Source organism: Anser brachyrhynchus (genome assembly GCF_964034855.1).
Source record: "Anser brachyrhynchus genome assembly, chromosome: 8".
NCBI lineage: Eukaryota > Metazoa > Chordata > Aves > Anseriformes > Anatidae > Anser > Anser brachyrhynchus.
Window position 1 is genome coordinate 31,996,192 of NC_137702.1, and position 25,507 is coordinate 32,021,698.

General features: G+C 44.5%; 2 protein-coding genes across 3 annotated transcripts in view; one reads left to right on the forward strand and one right to left on the reverse strand.

Moving 5' to 3' along the window:
* The first annotated feature begins 890 nt into the window (after window positions 1–890).
* The window catches only part of GLMN (glomulin, FKBP associated protein), an 80,640-nt gene continuing 56,023 nt past the window's right edge, over window positions 891–25,507 (forward strand). The window contains exon 1 of the mRNA XM_080602905.1: window positions 891–1,028. The gene's annotated coding sequence lies outside the window, so the exon portion shown is untranslated. The remainder of the gene's footprint in view (window positions 1,029–25,507) is intronic.
* Window positions 23,092–25,507, reverse strand: part of RPAP2 (RNA polymerase II associated protein 2) — a 37,052-nt gene continuing 34,636 nt past the window's right edge. For both annotated transcript variants that reach the window (XM_080602902.1, XM_080602901.1), the window contains 2 exons: window positions 23,799–23,948; window positions 23,092–23,207 (listed from right to left, as the gene is read on the reverse strand). In XM_080602902.1, the coding sequence (XP_080459028.1) occupies window position 23,207; window positions 23,799–23,948 (151 nt within the window). In that variant the 3' untranslated portion in view covers window positions 23,092–23,206. The remainder of the gene's footprint in view (window positions 23,208–23,798; window positions 23,949–25,507) is intronic.

Below are 25,507 nucleotides of genomic sequence, written 5' to 3' on the forward strand. Positions count from 1 at the left end.
GAGTATGCTATGTTTAGGACTATCACCATGAAAGGGTTTAGAGGGGGAACAGCAAGCAGTTCTAAGTGTCTGCATTTGAAACACAGTCTACCAGAATTCCCTGCTCAGCCCAGGAGGAACTTGAATGTCCTCCTCTAAGATAGAATGGCTGTTCCAGGAGTTTACAGGGACCCCTGAACATCAGGTGCATCATTTATACTGAAGCCTGTGTGGCTTACAAAAAGGCCTTTTCCCTGCCTGCCACATCAGCAGGGCTTGCTCCAGCTGGCAGCTGCAGCCCATACAAAACAGACGCAGGAGGAAGATGGAGGAGTCTTGTGTCCTTCTCCCAGCAGAGCACAGTATAGCAGCCAGAGCTTTTCAGTGTGCACATAACCTTGGGCGTCCACATGAACGCAGGCTCTGTTTCTGGCTTTGTTTATACCTTTATTCTGGATAAAAACTTGTTACACATGGATAGGACTGCAGGCTGACGAGTGCCTGAAGCAGTGGGTTACAGGGTTAGCGTTGCTTCCTTTCTCCCTCTTTAACACAAAGAATATTTAATTCTGTCACATGAGAACGGGGAGCAGCTCGAACAGCAGTGCGGGGGGATGCCCTGCCCCAGCCTCAGCGGCAGCCAGGTGCCTGAGCCCTCTCGTGTGAGGGGCCTTGGCGTTTCCTGAGGTTCAGTCCTGAACTCGCTGGTCCCTTCTTGGTCCCAGGGCCGTGCTGTGGGGGTGACGATCCGGAGGTCCGTGTGCCTCCGGGAGCTGCTTTCCTTCCCGCTGCCTCTGAGGGCGCAACCCGCAGCCCCGGCCCCACAGGGCCGCCCCTCGCCATCGCAGCGACCACCGTGAGGGGCTGTGGTGCAGGCTCCGCCGGAGCTGCCAGGTGCTCTCGGCACCGCATTAGGCCCATTACGTTGGGTTAATTAACACAGGAGATCGGCATAGGAGACTAAGCGGCTGCCTGGAAAGGCCTGGTGGTGCCTCAGGAGCAGTGCACGTTGCAGGAGGATCTGTGGAGTGGCTCAATTGGTGGCACAGGTAGGCTCGGGGCTGCCGCGAGGAATGTTTTATATTTAATTTTATGGGAAGGCTGCTGCTGTGGAAGGAGGGAGTGCTGGCCCTGTGGTGCTAGGCACGGGGCAGTGCCCCAGCCTCTGCCCTCAGGACCATGTTTTCCAGCCTGGGCTCTACCTGCAGGCAGGTGTAAATCTAGCAGGCCTGAGGAGCCTCAGTTGCCAGCATTTACCCTTAAAAATATGATACCAAGATATTGTTGTTCCCCAGAAGTGTCTCATTTTCAAATGGGACAGCTTGTGGTGTTTGAGCCTAGTGTAAATGTGTGGGTTGGTTTGTCAGGGAAGCAGGGCGTGGTGTTGCTGACATGGCCAGCGTGCCCAGGTTGTCTTTCAAGGAAAGAAATCTCAGAGGGTATTTTTAATGGTTTAAGCATGTCTTCCTTTGGAGAGTCTTGCAACTTAGTGGTGAACCTCAGGCCCCAGCACTGAGCTGTGCCTCAGGCCCAAACCTGAGATGAGTTGGTGTGCCTGTGGTGCGGCACAGGGCTGAGGTGAAAGGCAGCGGGCCTGGGATGCAGCCACAGCTGGAGGTGGGCTCTTAGAAACAAACGGGCATGGAAAAAACATCTATCTGGGGAGAATCAGAACAGGCTACTAAGAGGCCGAAGTGCAAGTCTGAAGATTGGAAATATCTCTCTCAGTGTTATTACTGCGTGCCATTAAAAATACATTGTGCATATTACATGACTCATTATTCATGAAGCAGGTTCCATACCTTTTGTCTGCCGGAGTAACAGTAGAAAGGGTAAGGAGAGACACTGGAGCACACCTTTGTTTCTTTCTGTAAATTTTTAATAACACCTCCAGCTAACCAGTTGGTGAAGCTCAGTTCCTGCATAAAAGTAGAAAGGCAGAGCTATCTACAGGGCGACTAAGCCTTTCAGAAGCTAATTTGAGCTTGTGTTCATCCACGCCAATGATGATTAAATTACCTATCAAATGTGCAGAGCTATCAGGATTCAGGGCATTGAAAAACAAGGTGAATTTATCTGATTGATTTAAAAGACATGGGTGGAACAAGTGAGTTAAAAAAAGTCTATTCCTTATAGATACTATAAAAGTACTTCTGGCAAGCTAATGAACGTGTTACTAATCCTCCAAAAATTGTTTTGCCTGCCCAGAAAACAAGTTTATCAGTTGGAATCAAAGTGCTTTATCCAAATCAGTTAGCAGGCTGAATTAATTCATGAGGCAGAAACAAAGCAACTTACTAGGTTCCATCCTTATAGTGAGCAGAGATGTTTAAAATTAAAATATGCAAGCATCATCTGTACTTTCTATACACAGTTTCCAAAAGCAGGTAGTAACACTCAGATTGGATATTGCAACAGAAGGGAGAGACCAGCTCTTCTGGGTCTTGCACCTTCCTCAAGCAAAACTTTTGTTGCAGTTGATGATAGGGGGAGGAGGAAGAGGTTTCTAGAATAAGCTCAGGGTGAAAGATTGCGAGACTCGTGCAACTGTATTTGCAAGCTATGCTGCTGTTGCGTGTTGGTTCTCAGTTCTCTGTATTTTTTTTTCCTTGAGAGAGAAAAAACGAACAGGTCAGTTGTGTCAAATTCATCTCCAGCATAACCCCAGTTCACATCAGGAGTGGATTTTGCTGTTATTTATGATTCGTGTCTTACTCTAAACTTAATAGTGAAGCACTTTGAGGTAATTCTGATTTAGAAAAGCACTGAAATATGCATGTAAGTCGATGAAGTGCTTCTCTAGCAGGGGCCTTGCTTATGAGATGCCTGCTTGGAGTAAAAATTCTAGAGATTTTTCCAGCTGAATCCTAGATCTCAGTCCAGTGCAAAGCCACATCCTGGCTGGCTGGCTTGTTCGTACTTGCACTGGAGGTGACTTGTGAGAACACCAAGGGCAACCTTTTTTAAATTGTCAGTAGGATAATGGTTATTTCCAGTGCTTTCCGCTCTGCGTAATAAAGCAGTCAAAATTGATTTAAGGCATATACATGTCTATAATGCATTATAAAGCATTTAAAGTGATGGCAACAGAATTAAAAATGTGTTTATGCATCTAAATCTGCAGACACATCTGAATATGCATTGGGTGTGGGTATCTAGTCATGGCTTTGACTGTCCATTTAGTTGGGGGGGAGTGGAGAAAGATTAAAAAAAAAGTCACAGAAAATATCTCGAGTCTTTATCACCACAATGTAATACATACAATATATGGACTACACATAGAGGGAGAATATAAATCTGGAAGAAAATGCTTCATACATTTCAAAAATGCTGGCCACACCTTGTTAGCATAATATTGCCTAACAGATTAAACAGGAGCATGATAAATCTCTCAAATAAGATGAAAGCGAATCACTTTTGTGTGCTTGTTCCAAAGAAGATGCTTCTTCTCATATCTGGATTTCATTTTTTTTTGTAGAGAGACTTACTCTAAACTTTCTTATTCTATACAATTCTTTTTAGATAAAACAATGCCGAATAAGAAAAACATAGAAAATAATCTGATGGCTAATGAAAGGATTGTTTTCCTTCTCTTAAACACCATCCCGCCAACTTCCTGACGTGTGCAAGCTCCCAGGTAGCTGGATGCCACCACACATGGGTTGCACCCAGGCTCCTCTTTAGCCCTATGGGCCGAGGCACTGGAAGCAGTCATTGCGGCATGGCCAGGGGGCTCCTGGCCCCCGGCTCCTCCTGCCAGCCCCCTCCTCAGCAGGCGGTCTGGAGGTCTCTAGTTAGCAGAGAGCACTAGCAGGAGGGCAGCACCACGTGTGTTTAGGGTGGCCAATACGTTCCACTGATTTGGTTACTGTAATGTAGCCACCTGGCAGCGAAGAGAAAATAAAATCCTTGAAGGTGATGGACATTTCAGTATGATGTATCTGCTTATGATTTACCCTTTTTTTTTTCTCTCTTGTGAGTACTGTATTCCCAAACATTGCTGATAGACTCAGCAGGTGAGTTCAAAGGGCAAAAAGAGGTATTGGTGCAAGAAACAGGAAGCTGAACTCCTGGGGTTGTTGGAGAGTATGCTCATCTGACAAGAGGGATGCCAAAATAGATGTTTTCAGTGTTTCATATCGGAAATGTTAAGTATTGCAGTGAAGAGCCACAACAAATTAGTTGTATTTCATTAAGTGATTAGCTAGAACAGATTAGATGTTCACTTAGCCTAAATTGCTTGCAGTAGCTGGTTCTAGTTAACCCTGATTTAAGCCAAGGGACCTGAAGTTACGTGCTGAACTGGCTAAATTCCCAGCTTCACAAACTGTCAACTTTGCCTGTGCTTTTGCCTTCGCCTCTCTGAAACATGGCAACATGGAGATATGTGCAGGAGGACCACCAGCTTCCAGAAAGGAAAAGGGAATAGGTGAGAATTGCTCACGATCTGCTTTATACAGCGGTTCCAGCTCTGAGCTGCCGTGTTAGCAGTTGGTGTGGACATCCCATGTATTGCACACTCGGCAGTCAGGAGCTCAGACCTGCTGGAGCAGGATGCTCCTGTGGGCAGGGAATAGCAGCAGGGGTGAGTCATGTTGCCGGCCTCGTGCTCTGGGTGTGAGGAGCTGGGTTTTCTGTGTGCACATGCAAGGCTTTGCACTGCAAGAGCCTGACCTTTTCTGTGCTCTGCCATGTCTGTGTTCAGTTGATCTTGGAATTATTTGTGTTTTCATTAGTTTAAATTATCATTAATTGAGAAGTCTCCTCCTGCATGATTTTTATTTTTTTCCTCTGAGTTACTTTCCTTGAGAGTTCATGTACCCCAGGAGCCACCCAGCCCCACTCCCTGCCTGTTTTTCAGGAGGGGCCCAGCTCCGTTGTGCTCCCTGATGCTGTTTCCGATGGGGCTTTGGCAATCTCTGGACTGATTTTTTGTGGCCAGTTGAGGCAGTGAGGCCGTTTGCCACCTCTCCCTGATCCCGGGCAGGGGGGGCAATGTTCCCGCCTGTGCTTCCTTCCCGGTTTCCCCAGCCAAGGTTGCATCACCGACACTTGCAGGGGATGGAAAAGAACGGTTGCATTTATGGGAGGAAGGGGTTTATGCAAGTGCAGTGAGCTCCGTCCTCTGTATTCATCACTGTGCTCTGAATACCTTGGCCTGAAACCTCCCATGCAGCTCCGAGCGGGACTCAGTGGGGCATGGGGCACAGGGCAGCACGTGCCTGCTGAAGTGTGAAGTGCCTCACTGCTGGGCATCGAGTGGCTGTGCAGGGGGAGATGCTCGACTCTAACTTCTCTCTTTTGAGAATGCTGTGGTTTGGTTTTAACTGTGGCTCTTTCCACTTGCCATTTGGATGTCTGTTTTGTTCCTCTGCATGTTCAGTTGCTGAAATCTCATGTTTGAGCAATTTTTTGTGGCTCTGCGCAGGATGGAGAAGGCTGCTGCAGCCTTCGTGCTGATGCTCGGGCAAGTTGAATGGCCTTGTTCTCTTTGCTGGTGCTTTAGATCTCAGCAGTGGCTGGAGACCCAAGGAGCTCTCTGCAAAATGCAGGCATAAGGAGATGTGGTTCTCCACCCAGAAAGTTTGTTGGGTCCTAGGGATGTTGTACAGTGAAGAGAGACACAAAAGCACAACAGCGCTGGTGGGCTGGCTGCTGGTGTGGTCCCTCTGAAGCAGGGCAGGTGCTGCCATTGCTCAGCGTGGCTGGACACGCAGCACGACCTGCAGTGCGGGTGTCTGTCGTGGCTGGCAGTGACGCCCCCCCAGGTCAGTGCTCCTGCAGCCTCACTGCCCCTCTGAGAGGTAGGAGCTGGGTGAGGCCCCCTGTGCTGTGCGATGGGGCCGTGCTGGTGTGAGGGTGGGTGGCCATGTCCCAGGTGCTCCTGTCCTTGTCAGTTCAGTCCTTTTGCCCCAAAGGGTGTTCCTGTGCTGGCTGCGGGTGAAGGGTGCTGCCTGAAATTGAGAGAGCAGGCTGAAGGCTGAGGGAGGGAGCTAAGGCACCCCTTTGGCATGACGCTAGCGTCCAGGGGATGTGGCATGATCTCCGATGGCATTGACACCACAGCTGCCCCAGCCATGCTTCTGGGAGGTTTCTTGTTGTTAACAGCATAACGAAGTGTTTTGTCAGCTCCAACAAGTGTGAAAGGGGCCTACCTCCTGGCCGGGCAGCAGCAAAGGGCTTTTCAAAGACCCTGGGTATTGTTAGCTCAGTACAAAGCAGCCTTCCTATGACCGAGAATCTGACCTAACAGCTTCATTTGTTGCCCTGAGGACTGAAATTCACTTCTGTAAAGCGAAAACAAGCTAAAAATGACCCTCTGTGTAAAGGCCAGTCAGGGCTTGGGGATGGGGAGAAGGCCAAAAAGCTGTGGCCACACGAGATCGTGTTTGGCTCCCACGTCCTTGGTGTGAGGAGACCCACAAAGACCCTGGGCCGGGAATCCGTGTGCGTCTGCAGCCCTATAGACCCGAAAGAGACATTTCAAGGGGAGTAATTGCACATCTCGCTAACTGTAGCGCTCGGTTGTGTGTTGTAACAGGGATTGACAAAGAGGTGGAGGAAACTCCACAAGAGTACTTGAGAGAAGGCACGCACGCGTGCGTGCGTGTGTGTGTGTGTGTCTGTGTGTGGTAGCCTGAGGGCTCGGGCTAGGTTGCACAAAGTGGTGCTGGAGGGATTTGATTCCTCCTCAGAAAGGCATCAGGTGCCTTGGAAGGGAAATATGACCCGGATATGGCTGGGATCTGCAGTATTCGAAGACAGGCTTCCAGCAGTGAGCCCTGTGAATATTTTCAAGGTAACATATAGCCAAAGTGTGAATCTCTTGTTTTCAGTGCTGGTTTAGCTGATCACCATAATGAAACCAATCTGTAACTGCCTTTTTGAGGGGCGTGATGCTCCTACAGCTCCCAAAGGTTATCAGACTGATTTCAGTGCAAGCTTAGTGTCTGAGTGAAGTTTTTGGGGTTGGTTTCCTGCAGGGATTCACAGTGAGCCTTTAGGTATCATGTCTGGAGGGACAGGTTGGCTGCTGTGGCCCTGTGCAGTGGGGTTTTGTGACCAGGAAGGCTCCAAAACCCTTGAACTTCCAGTGAGATTGGGAGGGAAGTCATCCGAGGTAGGTGTTTGAGGGGGTTGGTGTGTGGCTTGCCCATTTTTGCTGCTCTGGGCAACTTCTGATGATTGTTCAGAGGGCAGGAGAGCCCCAGTTGCCAGTGCGTTGTTGTACATCTGATGCAGAGATGCACTTGGGAAAAAAGACTCAGCAAAATCTTACTCTTGTATGTCTCAAGTGCTGTCCCAGTTGCATTGCATACTCAAATAAGATTATTTTAGAAGTGGTCAAAAAGCACCGCTATGCATTTACAGTCCCAAACAACTCTGTTTGGCAGTAACATCTAGCTATTGAGCGTGGCCCCAGGTTGTCCAGATAACTCAATTTCTGAGTTTTCACAAGAAAAATTCTTCAGAAAATATACTGAACACAATTCATTCCCTTTCCCGCTTCTGTGCGGATTTGGTAAATATGCAAAAGATCTTTTTCTGATGCCCCTGATCCTCTAAAAGGCCCCCAGATGATCAGCCCTCCACTCTCCGGTGAAACCATTAGACAAAAAGAATACTCAAAGGTGACTGAATGCTGCTGCAGTGTTTGCTTTAGTTCCCATGTTGTTTTCCTTCCCTCCCCCAAGTCCTATAAGCTCTGTAACTGCCAAAACCACACCTGAACGATGATTTTTAGCAGGTGAGAGTAGACACCTGGGGAACTGATGCTTGGGGTGGTGGTGGTGAACCTAAAAATTGAAAAGTGAAGCAACTTAAACCACTCAAACCACCCCTAACCTTCAGCCTCCTGACACAAGCTGTTTCTCTGCCTGCATACGTGCTTTTTGCATGACTTCTTCTAATTACCTGGGTCAAGATAAATGGGAGAGGAGGGGGCAGCCACCTCACCTTCCTGCAGGAGCAGTGCCAGCAATCCCAAAAGCTGTTCCCACATGGCAGCTGGGAGCCGGGGAGCCAGCGCTCAAGTCCTTGCAGAAAGCAGGCCCGGCACGGGGTGCTGAGCTCTGTGCAGGACCGGTGCTGGGTGGTGAGCTCTTGGCCTGATGGGCTCCTCCAGGAGCGTGGGGTTGTGTGGGATAGGTTTGCTGCTCGCCAGCCATCCCCAGCCCTTCCACTCTCGCAGGCAGGCTGCACGTGCGTGTGCACGGTTGAGCTGAGCGCTGCCGCGCTTACGGTTGGCTTTCTTCCTGTGGTTAAGAGCTTCAGGCACACTTCTCGGGATCAGAGCACAATGCGAACAACCTTGCAAAGTAAACACATCCACCTAGAACTTTTATTTTCCCAAATCACTCCTTTAGCTAATGTTTCAAAGGTATATATGCAATGCATCTGGTACAAACCAAATACTTTCAGTCTGTTGGATCCCAGAGTCAATATTTGCCCAAGGTATTACAAAGATGGTCATCAAATTCTGACTAAAGGGAAGAATGCCCTGGCTGAAGACTGCTCTTGGACCAACATGTGGACGAGGGGACCCAGTGCTTTCTGATGCCCCATCTCTGATGCCACCAGGCTCATCTGCTGCCGCTGGTGACAGTTTCAGGTCACCCCTTGTGGCCACATGCTGGTGAGGGCAAGGTTGGCTCTTCGCCACTGCTGCTCCTGCTCCTTTTCCAGCTGTTCCCCTGGGCAGATGGGATGTGGCAGAGCTGTGCGTGATGGAGGCAGTGGGTAAATCACTGTATTTGACCCTCCTGGTTGTGTTCCTCTTCTAGCTTTCTGTACCAAACTTTTTACTGTGTGTGACTTTCGGGTTCCTGGTGCTATTGCAGCCTCGCTGTAGGCTTCGTGCCGACACACTTGCTGTGCTTGCAGTTGAGTTGTGGAAGTTGAATCAGGGGTTGAATCAGCCCTAGAAATCACATTAAAATCTGATGTGCCTTTTGGTCAACAGAGAATCGCTTGGGTAAATAAAGGTCAAATCTTTAGTTTCTTTTTTGGTATTTACATAGCTCCGCATCTAGGCGAACTCCCATTGCCTCGGGAGTGTTCAGGAGCTGACTCACTTATAACAGGTTTTTCTTACTCTAACTGAAATCGAACAGCAAGAGCTTGACTATAGGATGACCTACATCTAACCTGTCACATTTAGGGTAAACCTAAGTGGACTGTGCTCTAAACTGAACTGAACCTACTTGTAGCTCTGTAGCCTGGTCAATAATACGTGGACTACATCTAACTGCCATAGCGAGCATCTCCCTCATGCTGGCAGAGCATTTCTGCAGGCAAAACTCAGCAAAGATCAGTCCACCAGGGGAAAAACGATTGTTTCCTGGTCACTGCTGACTATTGGAAATGCCAGGTCAGTAAGCGTTGCTCTTATCTAAAGTACTTCCACTGCAGTTTGGCATGGCTCAGCACATTTGGGGTTTGCGCTTGTGTCTGGTTTGTGTCTGGTTTTCACCCTGCTCTGCCTCCAGGTTGGGAACTAACCTAGCCTAACATAACGTAACATTACAGGTTTAGTGGGTGGTATCGGTGGTGGGGGATGGTTGGACGAGATGATCCTGGAGGTCTTTTCCAACCCTACTGATTCTATGATTCTGTACCCAATGCTATCACAAAACACTTGGTCCTCAGAAAACAGGGCAAAGGGTTAACCGGTTCCTAATCAGGAGTCGACCTCAGCAGAGCGGGGAGGTGACTGCGATGGGAGCCTGCCTGCTGTGGGGTCACGCTGTGCCTCAGTGCTTCGTGGAGCGGGTTGGTCCGATTAGCACAATGCACATGGCAGCATTTGATGATCCTCTCCTGCTTTGTAGCAGGTGTTACTTCAAACACCTTGCTTGGATCTCTTTGTTGCATTTAAAAAGCAGAATTGCTCAGTGCAGGTTTTTTTTTTTTCTTCTTCTTCTAGTGGGTGACTTAGCAGTCATTGCATGCCAAGAGAAGTTATTCCTTGTGGTTGCTGTATGTTGTGACTATAGGAAACACCACATGTTTAAAAGATGCCTAGCAGTTGATGTTATGGTCCCTGTTCTCATTCGCCTGTAACTGTCAGACTAACAAAGTAGGCTGCACTCTGTTAGGTTGCTGCCTGAACTTTCACGTTGCTCTCTGCCTGGGTTACAGGCAGTCACTGTGGTTCAGCGCTCTCAGAACGAGGTCTTGGGGAAATGTCACTCTGGCTCTGTGCCCGTCTCTGTATGAAGCTGCAGTTCCCTCTCATGGCACGCTGGGTGGGATGCCTGCCCATCCCTTGTCTGCATGGTCCCATTTCCATTTTTCCTCAGTGCCCCTGTCCATGACTGCCTGCAGGCCCAGGAGTGGTGTCTGGATGAAGGGCTGGGGCACAGCCCAGAGGGCTCTGACCCCTGCTGTGCTGGTGGTGAGTCCTGGTTTGGTACCTCCACTGCTCTTGTGTTGCTCCAGGACGCGGGGATCAAGGCTGTAGCTGGGTTTAGTACCAGGATTCTACCTCTGTCTGACCTGCAAGACTTTCTAGAGGCTGTGACCCCACAATTCATACAGGCTTGGTGGAGACTCTCAAGTTCTTTGCAGCTGAATTCCCTGATGAGTGCTCCCTGCAGCCAGGAGGAAGAGGGGAGAGCAGGCAGGCTGTCTCCGGGGTCCCCCATCTCCTCCCAGGGCATGAGGACACACTGCTCCAGGGGGAGACAAACCACCCAACACAGGTGGAGGGGTCCTGGAGCAGAGGGAGCAAGGGCAGGTTAAATTGAGGAGACTTTGGAATTTGGACAAGGGCCCTGGAAATGGAGATGCGCAGGGACACCACGTGCGTGGCTGAGGGCTGGAGCCTGGAATTCAGGCTATAAAAGGAGCTTTGCTGCAACACAACAGCTTTTCTGCTAATGGGTTTTGGGGTTTCTCCCCAACCAAAACTCAGGCAAAACTTGGTAAATGGATATGCTTGGTTGTAAAGGCAGGTGTCTTGTGGAAATGCCGGTGTTTTTGCTGCTGCCTTGCACATCTGTCGCTGTGTGAGCTCTGGCTCCAGGACCACCTTTATCCAGAGGATAGGCTGGGCTGACCTGCTTAGGGAGGACTCGCGACTGGGTAATCAACCAAGGTGGCTTTCTGTGTGAACCCTGACCTGTTGGCTACAAAGGTTGAGAGGAGTTCAATTGGGAAAGGCAGGAAACTCTGCGGGGTACCACTGCACCGATGAGGAAAAGCTTAAAGAGCAGCCGTGCTGCAAACAAGCAGCGCCAGTGGTGTTTCCAAGATGGTAATAATGCTGCAGGTGTTGAGACGTGTACTGCACACTCGTGAAGATGTATCCTGCACTGCAGAAATAAGGTGTACCACAGCAGTAAATCAGCAAAACATAGAACTAGGGATCCGTCGAACCAAGTGTTTCTAGAAGCATCCCTGAAGCAATACCTAAATCTAGATAGAGAAGTGATTTCTGAGTGCGGTCATGAATTATGCTGCTGTGAACAAGGCCCTGTCTCAACCTGTTTCATTCTTAGAGGCACACTTTGCATAAGCTAACGTGGGAAGCCATAGCAGTTAAAATAAATCCTAACACACGAAATGACCACCGTTCATGCAGGACCTCATCACAACTTTACATATTGATAGAAATATTGTTCTGTTAGGCCGTGAGAAGTGTGAGGATGTGTTCTTATGCCTGCACCTACGTGTGGTTTAAGGAAGCCTAATGTAACAGGCGGATTAAGTGCTTTTTTGCCTGTGGCTATTTTACTGGAAATCCTGGTAATGAAGACCTCAGAATAAGCATTTGTGTCAAAAAAAAAAAGCATGTTTTCAGTGCTTCCACTCTGGAAAGGGATGAAGTAAGGTTCTATGTTTCTCATGTATTATTGATTATTTATTGTAGCTCTCGCTAGAGGATAGAGGTCTAAGCTATTATGTCTCAAAATGTCAAACCTTAACCTTTGTGCAAACTTTCTGAAGTTCAGTGAGCTGTGTGAAAATGGGCCACCGTGATTGAATAACGTTAATGTGGAAATAGGTAACTCCCACGCAATGCTGTATTTCATCATCTGCAGTGTGGCTTGGATCCGCAACGGTTTCACAGAGCTGCGATGCTTGCGCTGATTTCCTGGTGATTCTCCTATTATTATTACAGCTGTACTGAAAGAAACATCTGTACAGAGATAGGAGGTATGTAGCACTGGTACATAGATGCAGATGCTAAAAGCGTATTTACGCCCTCATGCTGGGTGCTGAGTGGAACTGTTTATTCAGAGTGACTCTGTACCCCAGTTTCCACCATCGCTTTCAGAGGCAGATTCTCATCCTACCGCATGCATTTGCTTTCTTTTCTCCTGTGTGGGTCCCCTTGCATCTGGTTGTATTAAAAACCCTTTGTGACCGTGCGATTCAGGTCGCTCAGGGGCACTGACCTACCCCCTCATTGCCTTACTGCTCTGTGTGCTCTGATGTCCTCTGCTGGCTTCCCTTTTGGACATTTTGGCATCATTGCTGCTTCTTCCAGCCCTTTCTCTTCCTCACCTGGAGCTGATCTGCTGCTCCCTTGTCTACCAAGCCCCTGTTGTTGCCTTTTTTCTCTGTCCAAACCTCTGCTGATGCTATCTGTCCTCTTACCCTTGCGCTGCTGAGGCTCCCACACAGCACCTGGTGCTGGCCCTTCCTTATCAGCGCATTTAATGTGTGCCATTCTTATTTTTTCTCCCTAATGGAAGGGTTTATTGTCTGGTAGAAGTAACTCAAGATTTGCAGTCTTACTGGGAGGGGAAAAAGTCAGGGTTATTTTGTCATAACTACATGCTCTCGTGAGCAGCACCCCCCTTGCCCAGTCCCCATGCATCTGTTCCTTTGCTGGAGTCCCAGATCGGCCCAGAACTGGGGTTGCACCACCTGGCTGAGGCTTCCTTGGACTGCCTCTCTCATATCCCCTTTCATCTTTTACTACTGGAAACATAATGAAATTCAGTGTTGCTTTCAAACTTGCTCCAGTTTTGCAAGACTCTTAGAACCTAACATTAGTTGGCCTAGTGCATACACTGGGTGACAGGAAAGGAGGCCGTCATCCTGGTTTCTTTCTCGTATAGACCAGAATAGCCCACTGTACTGCAGTGGCTGTGCTACCTTCTCCCTGAGGTCAGTTTAAAGCCCCTGGGCTAGGCCACTGAGTGTACTGAGCGTTACTGAGCAGAGGATCTCAAGCTCTCCATCCCCAGTGCGCTCCTGTCCTGCACTCTGCAGCGCCCAAGCACCTCCCATGCAGGTCTGTCCCAGCCCTCTGCTCCCCTGCGTCTGTAGCCTCATCTTTCTTCTTCAATGGACAGGAAGGTTATAAATAGACAATAAGGCAGACAAGGTGGCCCAGATTTGTCAAAGACCTCGGCATTCACAATTGAGGCCAGAGCAAATGGCCTGTTTTTAGTCTCTTTTTATTATGACATGTCTGGAATCAACATATTTAACCATGTTGAAAATCGCGTCTAAAGGTTGCAGTGGATATATCTACAAATATGACCCGCATCTGGTGGTGAATACTTATGAAAATTTGACCCCATTCAGCTGTAAAATTTTTATTCGATGTGGAGCCAAGTTTATAGCATCAGCAACATCAAGACAAGGTAACAGAAGTGTTCAATGAAGCTTTATTTTTCTTTCAGCTCTGGGTAGGGTTAGACAGAAGCATAAGGGAAATACTACAGCACACATCACCAAGAAAAAAGCAAATATATTTTGAACTTCAGATGCATGTTCATATGTGTGAAGGGGATTTTCCTTCCCAAAATAGTGGGATGCCTGCTATCGATTTCGGTGAAAGCCCGTCTTAGTCCCCAGGCCATGTGTGCGGGTACCAGGAGCCCCGAGTCTATTTCTGGCTCTGTCTGGCAGTCCACGTGCCTGGGTGAGTCACTCCTCTCCCCTTTCACTTTCCTTTTCTGTGAAAAGGGGTTACCTATCTTTGGAAGGCGCCTTGACATTGATGATGAAACTGCTAATTGATAATCCTTATAAGTGAGGCCTCAGATGGTAAAGAGCTCACCCCAATGCACAAAAATATGCCATAAGAAGACAATTGACTTTGTCCAAAAAATTAGCAACGAAAAACAAGTATAATCCTGCAATTTGATCCATCTTGACAACTTCTTACAGCAATTAGTTAGAAGTAGGAGTGCGTCTCTTCTTTGAGCAATAACATCTTCGCTGAGGTTGCATTATGATAGAGAATGGCTTTTGGTAGGTAGCAGCCTGTAGGGATAAAGGCTGTGTTATTTGGGGAGTCTGGTATAGGAATGAAATTCTGAACAAAGGTATTACTGCTTCTCATCATGTTAGTTTCAAAAAAAAAAAAATACTGTACTTATACAAACACTCAAATGTAAATTTCTTTATAGAAGCTAACCTACAAAAAGTATTTACATTTTTTTTCCTGTACAATTTGGTTAGAGAAATGGAAATATAAATTTTGGGGAAAAATACTGTGAAATGTGTTAAAATGGCTGGAAACCAGTTGATCATAGTGAAATTAAAGTGACTTTTCATTTTAAGATGACATTAATCTTGATTTTCTTTTTTGTGTTTAGAAATGTTGAACTGAAACATACTGTCAACTTGGACACTTTTTCAAGTTGAGAAATTAATCAAAACCAACCTTTTCCTGCTGAAGTTTCATTTTCAACCAAGTAGGCCTCTTCTGATTAAAGAAGTTGCATAAAAAAATCTTAATCAGCCCCGCACAGGAGCACTGCTTTAGCTGTTGGGTGATTCATATCTGTTTTATAAACAAGTTTCATAATAATCTATAGATGCTGCTGTAAGAATCATTACAGAAGTCCTCTTTGCATGTCCAGCGGCCCTCATACACCCGAGGGGAGGTGACCCGCAGCGTGGCAGTGCCCTCCTGGTGCTGGAGGCCGTGGGTGTGATGGGCACGCAGCATGTGGCCTGTGAAAGTCTTCTGTCTGGCCAAAGGCAGAGAGGAGGCAGTTGTCCATTTTTTGGGATAGTGAGCACCGTGGTGGATTCCCTGCAGGTGCTCAGGGGCAGAGGGGCTGAGCCCACATGGCTGTGCCCCGAGGACAGGGAGCTGGGAGGCGAGGTGCTGGGCGTGAGCTGTCCAGGAGGCTGATACAGCCAACGGGCCGGGGAGAGGGCTGGCAAGGCACAGGGGTGAGAAGACCCCCGAAAGCCTTGGAAGAGGAGGGACGAGATGAGCAAAGCCGAGAGAGGAAATGGGGTGGGGTGAGTGCAGCTCTGAACACTGCAATACGTAGTTGTGAACTTTTAGCAAAAGGCTTTCAGTAACGCTGGGTATAGAAAAGCCTGATGAAGTGAGTGCATCATCCGTAAAATACTGAAATTGGTACTTCTGACAGCCCGTGGCTCTTGGAAACGGCATTTTGCTAGCTCTCAGGCTGTAAGACAGTATACTCTTGGGCTAACCTGCAGGGAACTTCCTTCCTCCTGTTTGCAAAGGAAACAGGAATGTGAAGATATGTATCTGTGCTGTTGTGCCCCCCCAGCACTCGTACTTCTTAGTACTGGTGACTTCATCAGCTTTGCTTCAGGCGTCTCCTCTTCTGTAGTCAAGGTTATCAGATAGAGATGAACTAGGAAAAAATTCTGTGCTTTTGACTCGGACACTTAAAATATAACTGATGGAACCCAGGATCCAGCATTGCTCTTACTTTACAGATCTTACAGAAGATCAGCAGTCAAATACCAAAACTGCAGATTGATGTCTTACCTTTGAATCACCAGATTTTTTAAAAAAAAAAAAAGTGCTTGTTTCAGTGAAACCTGCACAGCAGTGCCATCTTACCGTTGCACGCTACCAGACTTCAAGGCAGCCAAGTACACACGTGTAGCTGTGCTTTTAAATTGTGTTTAATGCTGTGACAAGTTCTGAACTGCAGAGACGAGGTGCCAGCACGCTGCACGGTCTGTTTGACAGAATAATTAAGAAACCAGCTAGCTGATCTTACGCATTTTTTCAGTGTGAAAATGACCTCCCCACTGCTCCTCCATGTCCTCCTTTGTGTAGCAGCATTGTGACTCCTGGTTGGTGACTGAAGGCATTGCTGCCAAGCTAGCTTGTAAATATTTGTCACCTTAGTGCTAGCAAAGCAGAGAGGCTCTGCAGCGTGCAGGGACCTCGCACTCGTGGCCTTGCTTGCCCCATGCCTCTTGCAGGCGCCCGGGCTGCTCGCTGGCAAACCAGGAGCCCCCTCTCGGTCCCGGTTTGGCTCAGAGAGAATTAAGCCTAACAGGAAAGTGCAAAGTGTTGTTCAGCTTCACCTCTTTCAGAGAGCAGCCTCTGCTTATACAGTAAATGAGTGTAAAAGCTCAAAATCCTCATGTACATAAAAAACAGGGCTTGTGCCAAGTCAAAAATGTTTCAGATTCATTCTTTGGAAACAATTTGTGTGATTTCTTCTGTTTTTCTTCAAGCGTGATTCTGTTTTTCTTCAGCACTGCTTGCTGCTTGGGGTGTGTGGTTTGACACTCAGCTAGTCAGTTTAGCTTTTTGAGATTGTGAGTTTTTTTGAAGAGGGCACATCTGTGGTTATAGAAGAAAAACAAGAAGCATCAAATGTTCAGTGCACAAAGAAGCAGAGCTTGGGAGGATCTTAGAAACAGTTAGCAGAGATGACATTCATTTGACCCAGAGCTGTTGAGGGCTAACATGCTATCTGTAAAATTACTTGTTTGTCAAGCTTTCAAATGCCCTCTGGAAAATTATCATAATAAGAAAGAAACAGTTTAACTACAGTTATAGTTGTGACATTTTATAAAAAGCCAAGGATCTTAAGCATCAAGAATATCCACTTCGTTTTTTATTTTATTTTTTATTTAGCAGCCGCCCACAGTGTCAAAAAAAAGAATGCATTCAAAAAAGCTTTTAAGTGAAGGGCTTCTCTTAATAAAATAAATAAATAAATCATGATTTCTAAAGAAGAGATACAATTGCCAGGACAACAGCTCACTCTCAGTTATGTCAATGGGAGCTTTGTTGTCAGGGCGTTGAGCAGTAAAATTACTGCCCTTCAGAGAACAGGAGGGAGCGTTGGGACCATGGCTTCATCCCCCCGTGCTTCAGAGTACCTGGGTACTGCAGCAAGAGCCTAGGAATAGTTCGAACAGACGGAAGTTTGACCAGTGCATGTAGACATTCAGCCAAGACGGAGTAAGTTCGAATTGCAGAGCTGTGTAGGCTGAGGCAGCTTTCTGTGTAGAAGTGACCCGTATGTAAATCTGGCTAAAAAATAACAGACAAGGGCATTTATAATGTTGTCTGCCTTTGTTAAAACACCATGATTATTCTTCACCCTCTCTTTTCTGGCTGTGCAAGTGACTGTACTGTATGACTGCTTGTGTTGCCTCAGATAGGTTTTTTTTTTTTTTAAACGTATCATGGGGTAGCTCCTGCTTCCAGACCAACTTGAAACACCCAGCTTTTCTGTACAAGAAGTGCATGTATTCTGAAGTTACCTTTTAACATGGAATGATGTTTTAAAATGACCCTGCTGAGTCAGTACTAGCCACAGATTTATAGCCATTTATTCGATTTGTTAAATTAACAAATCAGGAGTGTCAGCAACAGGCTGTGGATAGTGCTTGCAATACCGAGAAGTTCACGGAAAATCCTGCTCAGTGGCAAAGCCTGATTAGGAAATGTTATCTTTTTTTTTTTTTTTTTGCATAATAGGTGAGATACACATACCTAACATATGGTTACTATAAAATAGCTTAGATGAGTCAGATCTTAGCTGGCAGCTGTAGGCAAGGTTGTTCTGGCTTCTTAGATAATACTACCACTTACCATCTTTTTTTGTTGTTTGTTACTTAACTAACTACTTTACTGTTAAATAATACTAACCTGATTTGTAGACACTCCCATTTGAGTAAAACAGAAAGGCAAGATTTATGATGTAAATCCTGTTGTGTTTGTAGCTGATTAAAGCTGTATCCAAAGTCAATCAGCCTCGCCGTGGCGATGACTAATTCTAACCAAATCATCGGACTTCTCAGGAAGCTGCTGCTGTCCCACTCCCTCTTCAATTCAGTTACACATACCAGGAATCTTAAGAGGCTAAGAAGCACCAGAAATGGCACTGATTTGATGTGGTTTGCAGTGATGCAGGATGTACCAATGCACTGGCATTGTTCTCTGATCTTTGCATGCAGTTCCTGCAGGTAATCTCAGCTTGCAAAATGTCCTGAAGACTTTGGCTACAAAGCAAAGGCAACCAAAGCATCCCAGGGACTGACTTTGGAGGGAGGAGGTTTTGGAGTGGTGGGATGTGGCTGCCTTATGAGCACCAAGGTGTCAGCTCAAGCCTGTGCTTGGAAAGGTGTCTGGTTAGGGAGCCCTTCTCTTGGGTGAGCTGCAGGATAGCATGGTAAAAAAAAGTTAGTGGACATCTCAAGTGTTGCGAGGACCATGGTTATTGCATTCCTGATTGATAAGGCTTGTGCTTCTTACACAACTTTCTTCTTGCTAATTGGTGCTCATTTTTGCTAGTCTGCTCTGTTTTGTTGTGCCTTGCCCTGTAGTTTCTAGCAACCAAGGGGGAATGACTAACATGAATCACATACATCCAGATCGGTCACTGCGGCAATGTAGGCTTTTACTTGCTTTTTCAAGCCAGAGTGCTTAAACGACGACTGCTTAAAGGCTTAGGTTTCCAGATCTCTCCCCCCACCTAACCAAATCCTGTTTAGCCCAACACATGCCCGAGTTCATCCTAGAGCACCTTCCAGGCAGCCCACTTCCTGAAGCTGCCTGCAGTCTGTGTGGAGAAGTGGTTCTAAGATGAAGAGTCACAAAAAGAAGGATCACAGGAGGCAATGTCTCTAGTACTATTACTTTGTCTTTGCTAATGGCAGGCACACCTACTTCCTCTGACTCTAACCAGAGGAGGACTGGCTGTCAGGTGGTAGCAATGCAGTTGAGAAACAGAGCTTTACAAGTGCCTAGCCCTGCCTTATATACCATCTGCCACTTACGGAAACTTAAGACTTGCCAAAGAGAGGCTGGTTCTGGGTTTTCAATATTTAATACTCGTTGGAAATGACAGCAGCGTTACCCATTACCCCAGTGAGATCAAGCTAATTGCCACCCACAGTAGTGGATGTTCGTACACAATTGCAGAAATAAACAGAAAGTGTGGAAAGTGTAGAGGCAAGCTGTAGAACGAGACTGTTACCTCCTGGACGTACTTTCAAGACAGTGACATTAATTTTTTTCCAAAAGACTGTCATTCACTTCTTCAATTCTTTTTGTTTTAACTCTTACAGGACAAGAAAAACAATTCTGTGTGAGATGGTAGCCATCACAGTAACCGAACAGGATCAGGCTGCTCAGAAACCCTGCTTGGCAGTGGCAGGCCTTTAATTACTAAATAAATGGCTCCAGTGAGAGTCAGCTATGGTCGAAGCTCTCTGCTGACTTCTATCTGCTTTCTTTCTGCCACCAGGAAACAGGGGGAGAGGCACCTGTTTCATACGGCGCAGTAAGGTATGACTTAGAGAACGTACATTACAAGCATCAGTTCTCTCTGAAGTAGACTGGCAGGTAGCTATGGGTGGATAACTAAATATAGAAGGTGTGAATACCACTTTCTGCTTATCTCTTTCTTCTTCTCCCTGATGCGTGTCAGTTCTTTTCTGTCCAGTGGTTAAGGGTCAGCTAAGACTCACCGTCAAGCGGAGCTGCTCAGCCCCTCTTGTGTTTTGTGGAGTTCAGATTCCTTCAGCCCAAGGAGAAGTGGGTAGGGCATGCAGGTTCAGCACTAAGATACACAGGATTCACCACCACCACTGAACAAACCCCACACACCTACAACAGCTGCATCACACTACTCACTGAGAGTGAAGAGTGAAAATCCAGGTGACCATCTAGGCGCTGTGTGATGCAGCCTTGAGGCCCCAGATGCATCTCATGCAGGCACCATGCTCTCTGTTGCTCCCTGCATCACTCTTTAAAAACTGGGCAGATAAAATTTTCCAGTCCTGGGTTTAGATGGCAGCAGAATCATGTCAGTTCTGTTGCTTTAGATTTACTATGGCACCTTTTTGTTTTGATAGTCTTCAGTGAAATAAATCAAGCTCTCCTGCTTGTTTTAATGCAGAATTTTTGATTACCTTATGTAAGCACATGATTTGCAAACTCCATCGAGATGCAACTTAACCTGTAATTCAAATACCTGATAATTTACATTATGACCTGTTCACTTCCCTGAAATAGAGACTAAATAACCACGGAGTCCCCTTCTTTCCCATGAAGAATCAGCAAGTTTGGTCAACAGGCTCAAAGAACTGAACTGTAGCAGTGAAGGGATTGATCTCTGTGCTAGGAAATGCAGTGTTATGGAGTGCAGTAGTTACAGTGACAGCATTTACAAGGCTGTGGCCTGAGCTGTGTGACAAAAGCTTTTACTCCATCCTCTTTTATTAACACGAAGACTGTCGCAGAACCTTGAACAACTATTGATTTTCCTTATATACGTGGCTTTATTAACACTGTTTTCTTTCTGAAATTACTTCTCATACAGAGAGATGTAAAACGCCTCCCCCCCTTAAAAACAAACAAAAAAACCCCATCATACTGTATTTGCCTTGCCACAGGTCCCATGGCACACAGAATTGGATAATTTACTTAGCTATTGTAATGAACTACCAGGACTTAGTGATCCTTATGATCTAAGTAACTGATGGCTTTGTCTAGCTCATTCAGAAATGGAGGCTTTTACAAGTGAGCCACTAAATTTAGTATATCTGAGATGAGGCTCAAACCCACCTTTTTGCCTAGTGTCACTTGTTCTCACCTGTTCAACAAACATAGGAAGAAAAACATTAAGCATAGCAACCAGGCCACAAAGAAACCATCTGCCTAAAAACAGAACCAAAATGAGAAGGAAAAAAAAAAGTGAGCTGAAAAAGACAGATCAGCTAAATGACAGATAGTTGTAGCAGAAACTAGCTTTAAGCTCACGAGGTCTAGATTTGAACATTTCTAAGCAGTTAAGCTGTTACAAAACATGCTCATAAGAAAACTACATAAATGAACTTAATTTTTGGTGCTCGAGTTTGTGCTCTTTGTACAACTGGTTAAGGCTGGTAGTATGAAAGATCCTCTTGAAATGAGTCTACAGCCTTCCCACTACTGAAAGTAATGGGTATATGTACGCTTTCTGCATTTATTTACACAAGTTTTACTGAAGGGAGATAAGATCATTATAGGTAAGTGAAGAATATCCCTTCAGGGCACTTCCAGCTTATCACAGAAGTATTTCCTCTGGACTGGGTAAGAAGGTCATGGAAGGAGAAAAGTTATTCTGTTCACTAAACACAAGGAAAAGAATGAGTGAGCTTACTGTCCAGCTGCCCGGGAGGAGATGCAAAAATCCTGGTAGCTTACTTTTTTTGAGCTGCTAACTCAGAAAGTAAAAGCAGTTACAGTGAACCCTGACAAAGAGATCTTTGGACGTGTGACCTGTTCAGTCTTATTACAAATATGTGTTTCCAACACAGTAAGTGCTGAAGACCAGGCCTAAAAATAGCAAAAAAAAAAAAAAAAAAAAAACAACCAAACAAAAAAAACCAAACCACTAAACTGACAGGAAATGTAAAAACTTTTCAAATGTGAGACAGCAAACCTGATGAAACACGTTTATATTCCCAGTTTGATGGGCATTTTAAACACCAAATAGCAGCATTGTTATGGGGCAGTTATAATCTCTACGTCCCAAGGTAAACATCCACAGACCAGAACAGTGGCTGGCTCAGAATCTACAGGGAAATAATACCTATAACTACCTACCTTTCTAAATCAGAACTAAATAGAATTAAATTAAAGATTAAAGTTTTGCTCAGTGTATCTTACCTATTACTCAGTCTTCTAAAAGCTTATCTTTTGTTGAGGTCTTGTCCCTTCTTTGCATATGTATCTAGTAAAAAGTTTTCCATCACGGTATAAAAAAAAAAAAACTAACTAAATTACAGCATGCATTCTGATGAATTTGACATCAGATGCTCTGATCATGATGGGTATTTTTTTCCTCCTATTGCATACTTAGAAAAATGCATAGCTTGAACTCTGCATTAAGGTTTTCTTCGTTCTTAATCAGTGCTTTTACAAGCTAAACTGAACATGACTTCCCATTACAAGGTATGTTAGGAAAACTCAGGCATCACCTAAATATACTACTGTACAATTGAGCTGCCACTGAAAAAAGCTGCATGGGCTTCTGTGTGTCAGGGAGAATCAACATATTTATCTCATTTATCGTGAAGGAACTACCAAGCAATAAAGGAGGTGCAGAGTTTACTTTCAGTGTCCAATTATGGAAGAAAGACAAAGGAATAAACTTTGTTTTTTAAATAGAGTTGCTATACAGTAGTCCTGATAAGTCTTGCTTCAGTCTTAACTACTGCTGGCATTTGCTGCAGACTAAATAGTCAGTTACAACTTCATTTTCAAGTCTCTCAAAAAACAGTGTCAATGAACTGAGCACTGTGCCTTTAGATGGTATATTGCACCATTAAGAATTACCAGTGGATTAGTCTTAAATTGCATTTCATAATCACTTAGTAATAGGAGCAAGTTTGAACACAATCTAAACAACGCAGCTATTTTAAATGAAATTACTACAGAAAGCCAAAAATTAGTCTTTAAAAAATAAATTTTAAATAAACCTATTTTGAAGTCCAAATGAGTAACGAATAGAGAATGTTTAGAAATCTTTTACACAAGTTCAAAGACCACACCTTTTTTTAGAAGTAGCAAGATAAACCGACAATAGATCAAACATCTTTGTGTATCATCTTCATCATTCTTAAAGAATACTGCTCCCTGCACTCAGTCAACTGGAAAAAAGGCAGCGGTGTTCTTAACCCCCAAGATTTTTTTCTTTCTTTCCCCAGTTCCTGTAGGCAAATTTGAGTCAAAATTTCCTAAACAAAAATCCAAACCAAAAAAAATCCGGGTTCCTTTCTACTGCTTTTAAATACAGTCTTCAGACCATCCACATTTTAACTAGTTTTTATGCATACCTTGAAGAATTGCTGTTACTGAGTCAGCTTCTGCAAAAGACTTCAAAGTTCTTCTTCATAAGAAAGCAAAAGTGCAAGTACAATGAATTCTTTATTTTATTTTTCATTTTAAAATATCCAACAATTGAAGGTTCTTTTTTGTTCTCCATGCCCTTATTTCAGATAGCGGGAGATGTAAAGATGATTGTTTTGTTCTGTGGGGAACAAAGGACTGAGATCAGTAATATTAATACTCAAATTATTTAATTAAATACTATAATGCTAGATTTATTGAATCAGTTGAATGTCAGCATACATAAGGTATGTGCTCTCATTTTTTTCCCCACCTATCTAGAATGCAAAATGAGGTCTCAGCCTTATTGCAAAAAAATGTGTAGCTTTTAGCTTAACTTTGTATCACATAGACTAAATATAACAATTACATTTTGCTGAGACTTAGCCATTGTAGCCACTTGTGTTTTTTTTTTTTTTGGTTGTAAATCCTTATAGAACTTGAGTAAAAATTCCTCCCAAAATTGCAGTAAGCCAACTACATATAAAACAACTATATATTCTCAAAAGATTAAAGTGATAAGTAATAAGCAGCTGGCATTTACTGTAAGTGACAGAATCATGACACTCATTTCCATACCATATATATTTCTATACTTTAAAATGTACTTTACACATTTTCTACTAAGGTTGATATGATCTATAGTTACTATGCATACTTACAAAATGCTGGAAATTAAAATAATCAATTTGCTTAGTTTTATGAAATGCAGAATAGCTTAAAAGTGACTGACCATTCAGGTAGGCTGTCCTTCCTAAATATTCTTGTTAAACTTTCCAGATCTTTATTTTTGAAATGCAGTTCTTCTAGCAACGTGGTCAGGAACTGTGTGTACGTTGGGCTTGTCTGAGTGTTCTTGAAAACTGGACTAATTTGTGACAATCTGTGGAAAAAAAAAAACAAACCAACTTTTTTTTTTTGATACAGAAAAGAGACCTTGCAGTATTAGATGTAAAAAAGCAAGGCTTGTAAAAGTTCAAACCACTGTACTGAAGAAAGGTGGTTTATAATGTCACACTTGGTTTTTTACAGTACAATACATAAGATTATATACATTATATACAATATGTATGAGCTGTACTGAAATATTTAATCTTATTAAGATATAGTGAAACTAAAAAAGTTTAAATAGAAAAAAAAATGGGCTACTAGTTTGTATGCCTCTAATCAGTTGTATACTGATGCTACCTACCGTAGGCAAATTTCAGAACAAAATGCAAATTTACATATAAAAAGGAAAAAATATTTTTATCTTTACCAAAAAGCTCCTAAATGTTAATCTCGTAGAAGTTGTATGGTTCCTTGTATGAATGAAATATAAAAGAGGTATAAAATTCACCTTAAAGTACCTAAGAATATTTTAACCACAAATTCTTAGCAGGGCTGCTTGGCAGACGTTGTATATAACTGCAGAGTCACATGCTGTCAGGCTTCATACCATTACATTTGTAAGATACATGAGGGTCCGGTCTGGTTACTTGGGGGACTGCCCCCATGCAGCACGGCACAAAATGCAGTCACTTGGTCACAAATACTATATTTAGATAAGTAGTGCCATAGATAAATAGACACCATACAGGAATATTTCAGAATGTTTGCGAAATGATGTGCTTTTAAGAAGTTGCTCAAGGTAGTCTATAGCTTCTATAAACTTCACAGCTCAGAGAGCCTGCAAGTAACAACTGAGAATCTCCATGCAGTCATTGGTATTAAGACAATCTTCCCTTAAAAAAAGCTGCATATAAAAGACTTAAATTAAATAAAACAGTTCCTTAACACAAAAAATAAGTTTCGGAAATTTTTTCATTAATAATACTTTTAAGAATTATTTTTTCATTTATTTTTGATTCTATTTCAATATGTATACGCTAATATGTATATGCTAAATAACTACCTAGCACTGACACTTGCTGAGTAGGATTTTAAGGGATGCTCGAAGTAATGACATGGTGTGGCACAAAACAGACTGATGCACTAACCCTGCTATACGAATCCTCCCACAAAAGCAAAATATTCACAGTGGGATTTGTGATGTTTGGACTGAGGCCACTTTTTTTTTCTGTAATTTGACAGACAGGACTGAGTTGTCTCCTTCCTGGTGAGAATTACAGTAGTTACTGTTTCATCTAGTAAAACAGAGTGCCTCCAACCAGGGCTGACAATCTGTAGGTTGATTTTTGCATCATGATGCTTTATCAGCAGGGAAACAGAAATTGCTGATAGAAGATCAGAGTGGCCACTTCAGGTTGTTGGTCTGGAGATGAGGTGAGTGGGTCAAAGACCTGGAAATGCATTGTTCCTCCTCTTCAAGTCACTCCTCCAGATTTACGAGGCTGTATACGAGAAGAGACTGGTGGCATAAACTGGTGTCATGACTTCCTGAGTGCTGGTGCCAGGAGGCTGCAAAACACACTGCACTACTGTAGATCTACATACGTTTCA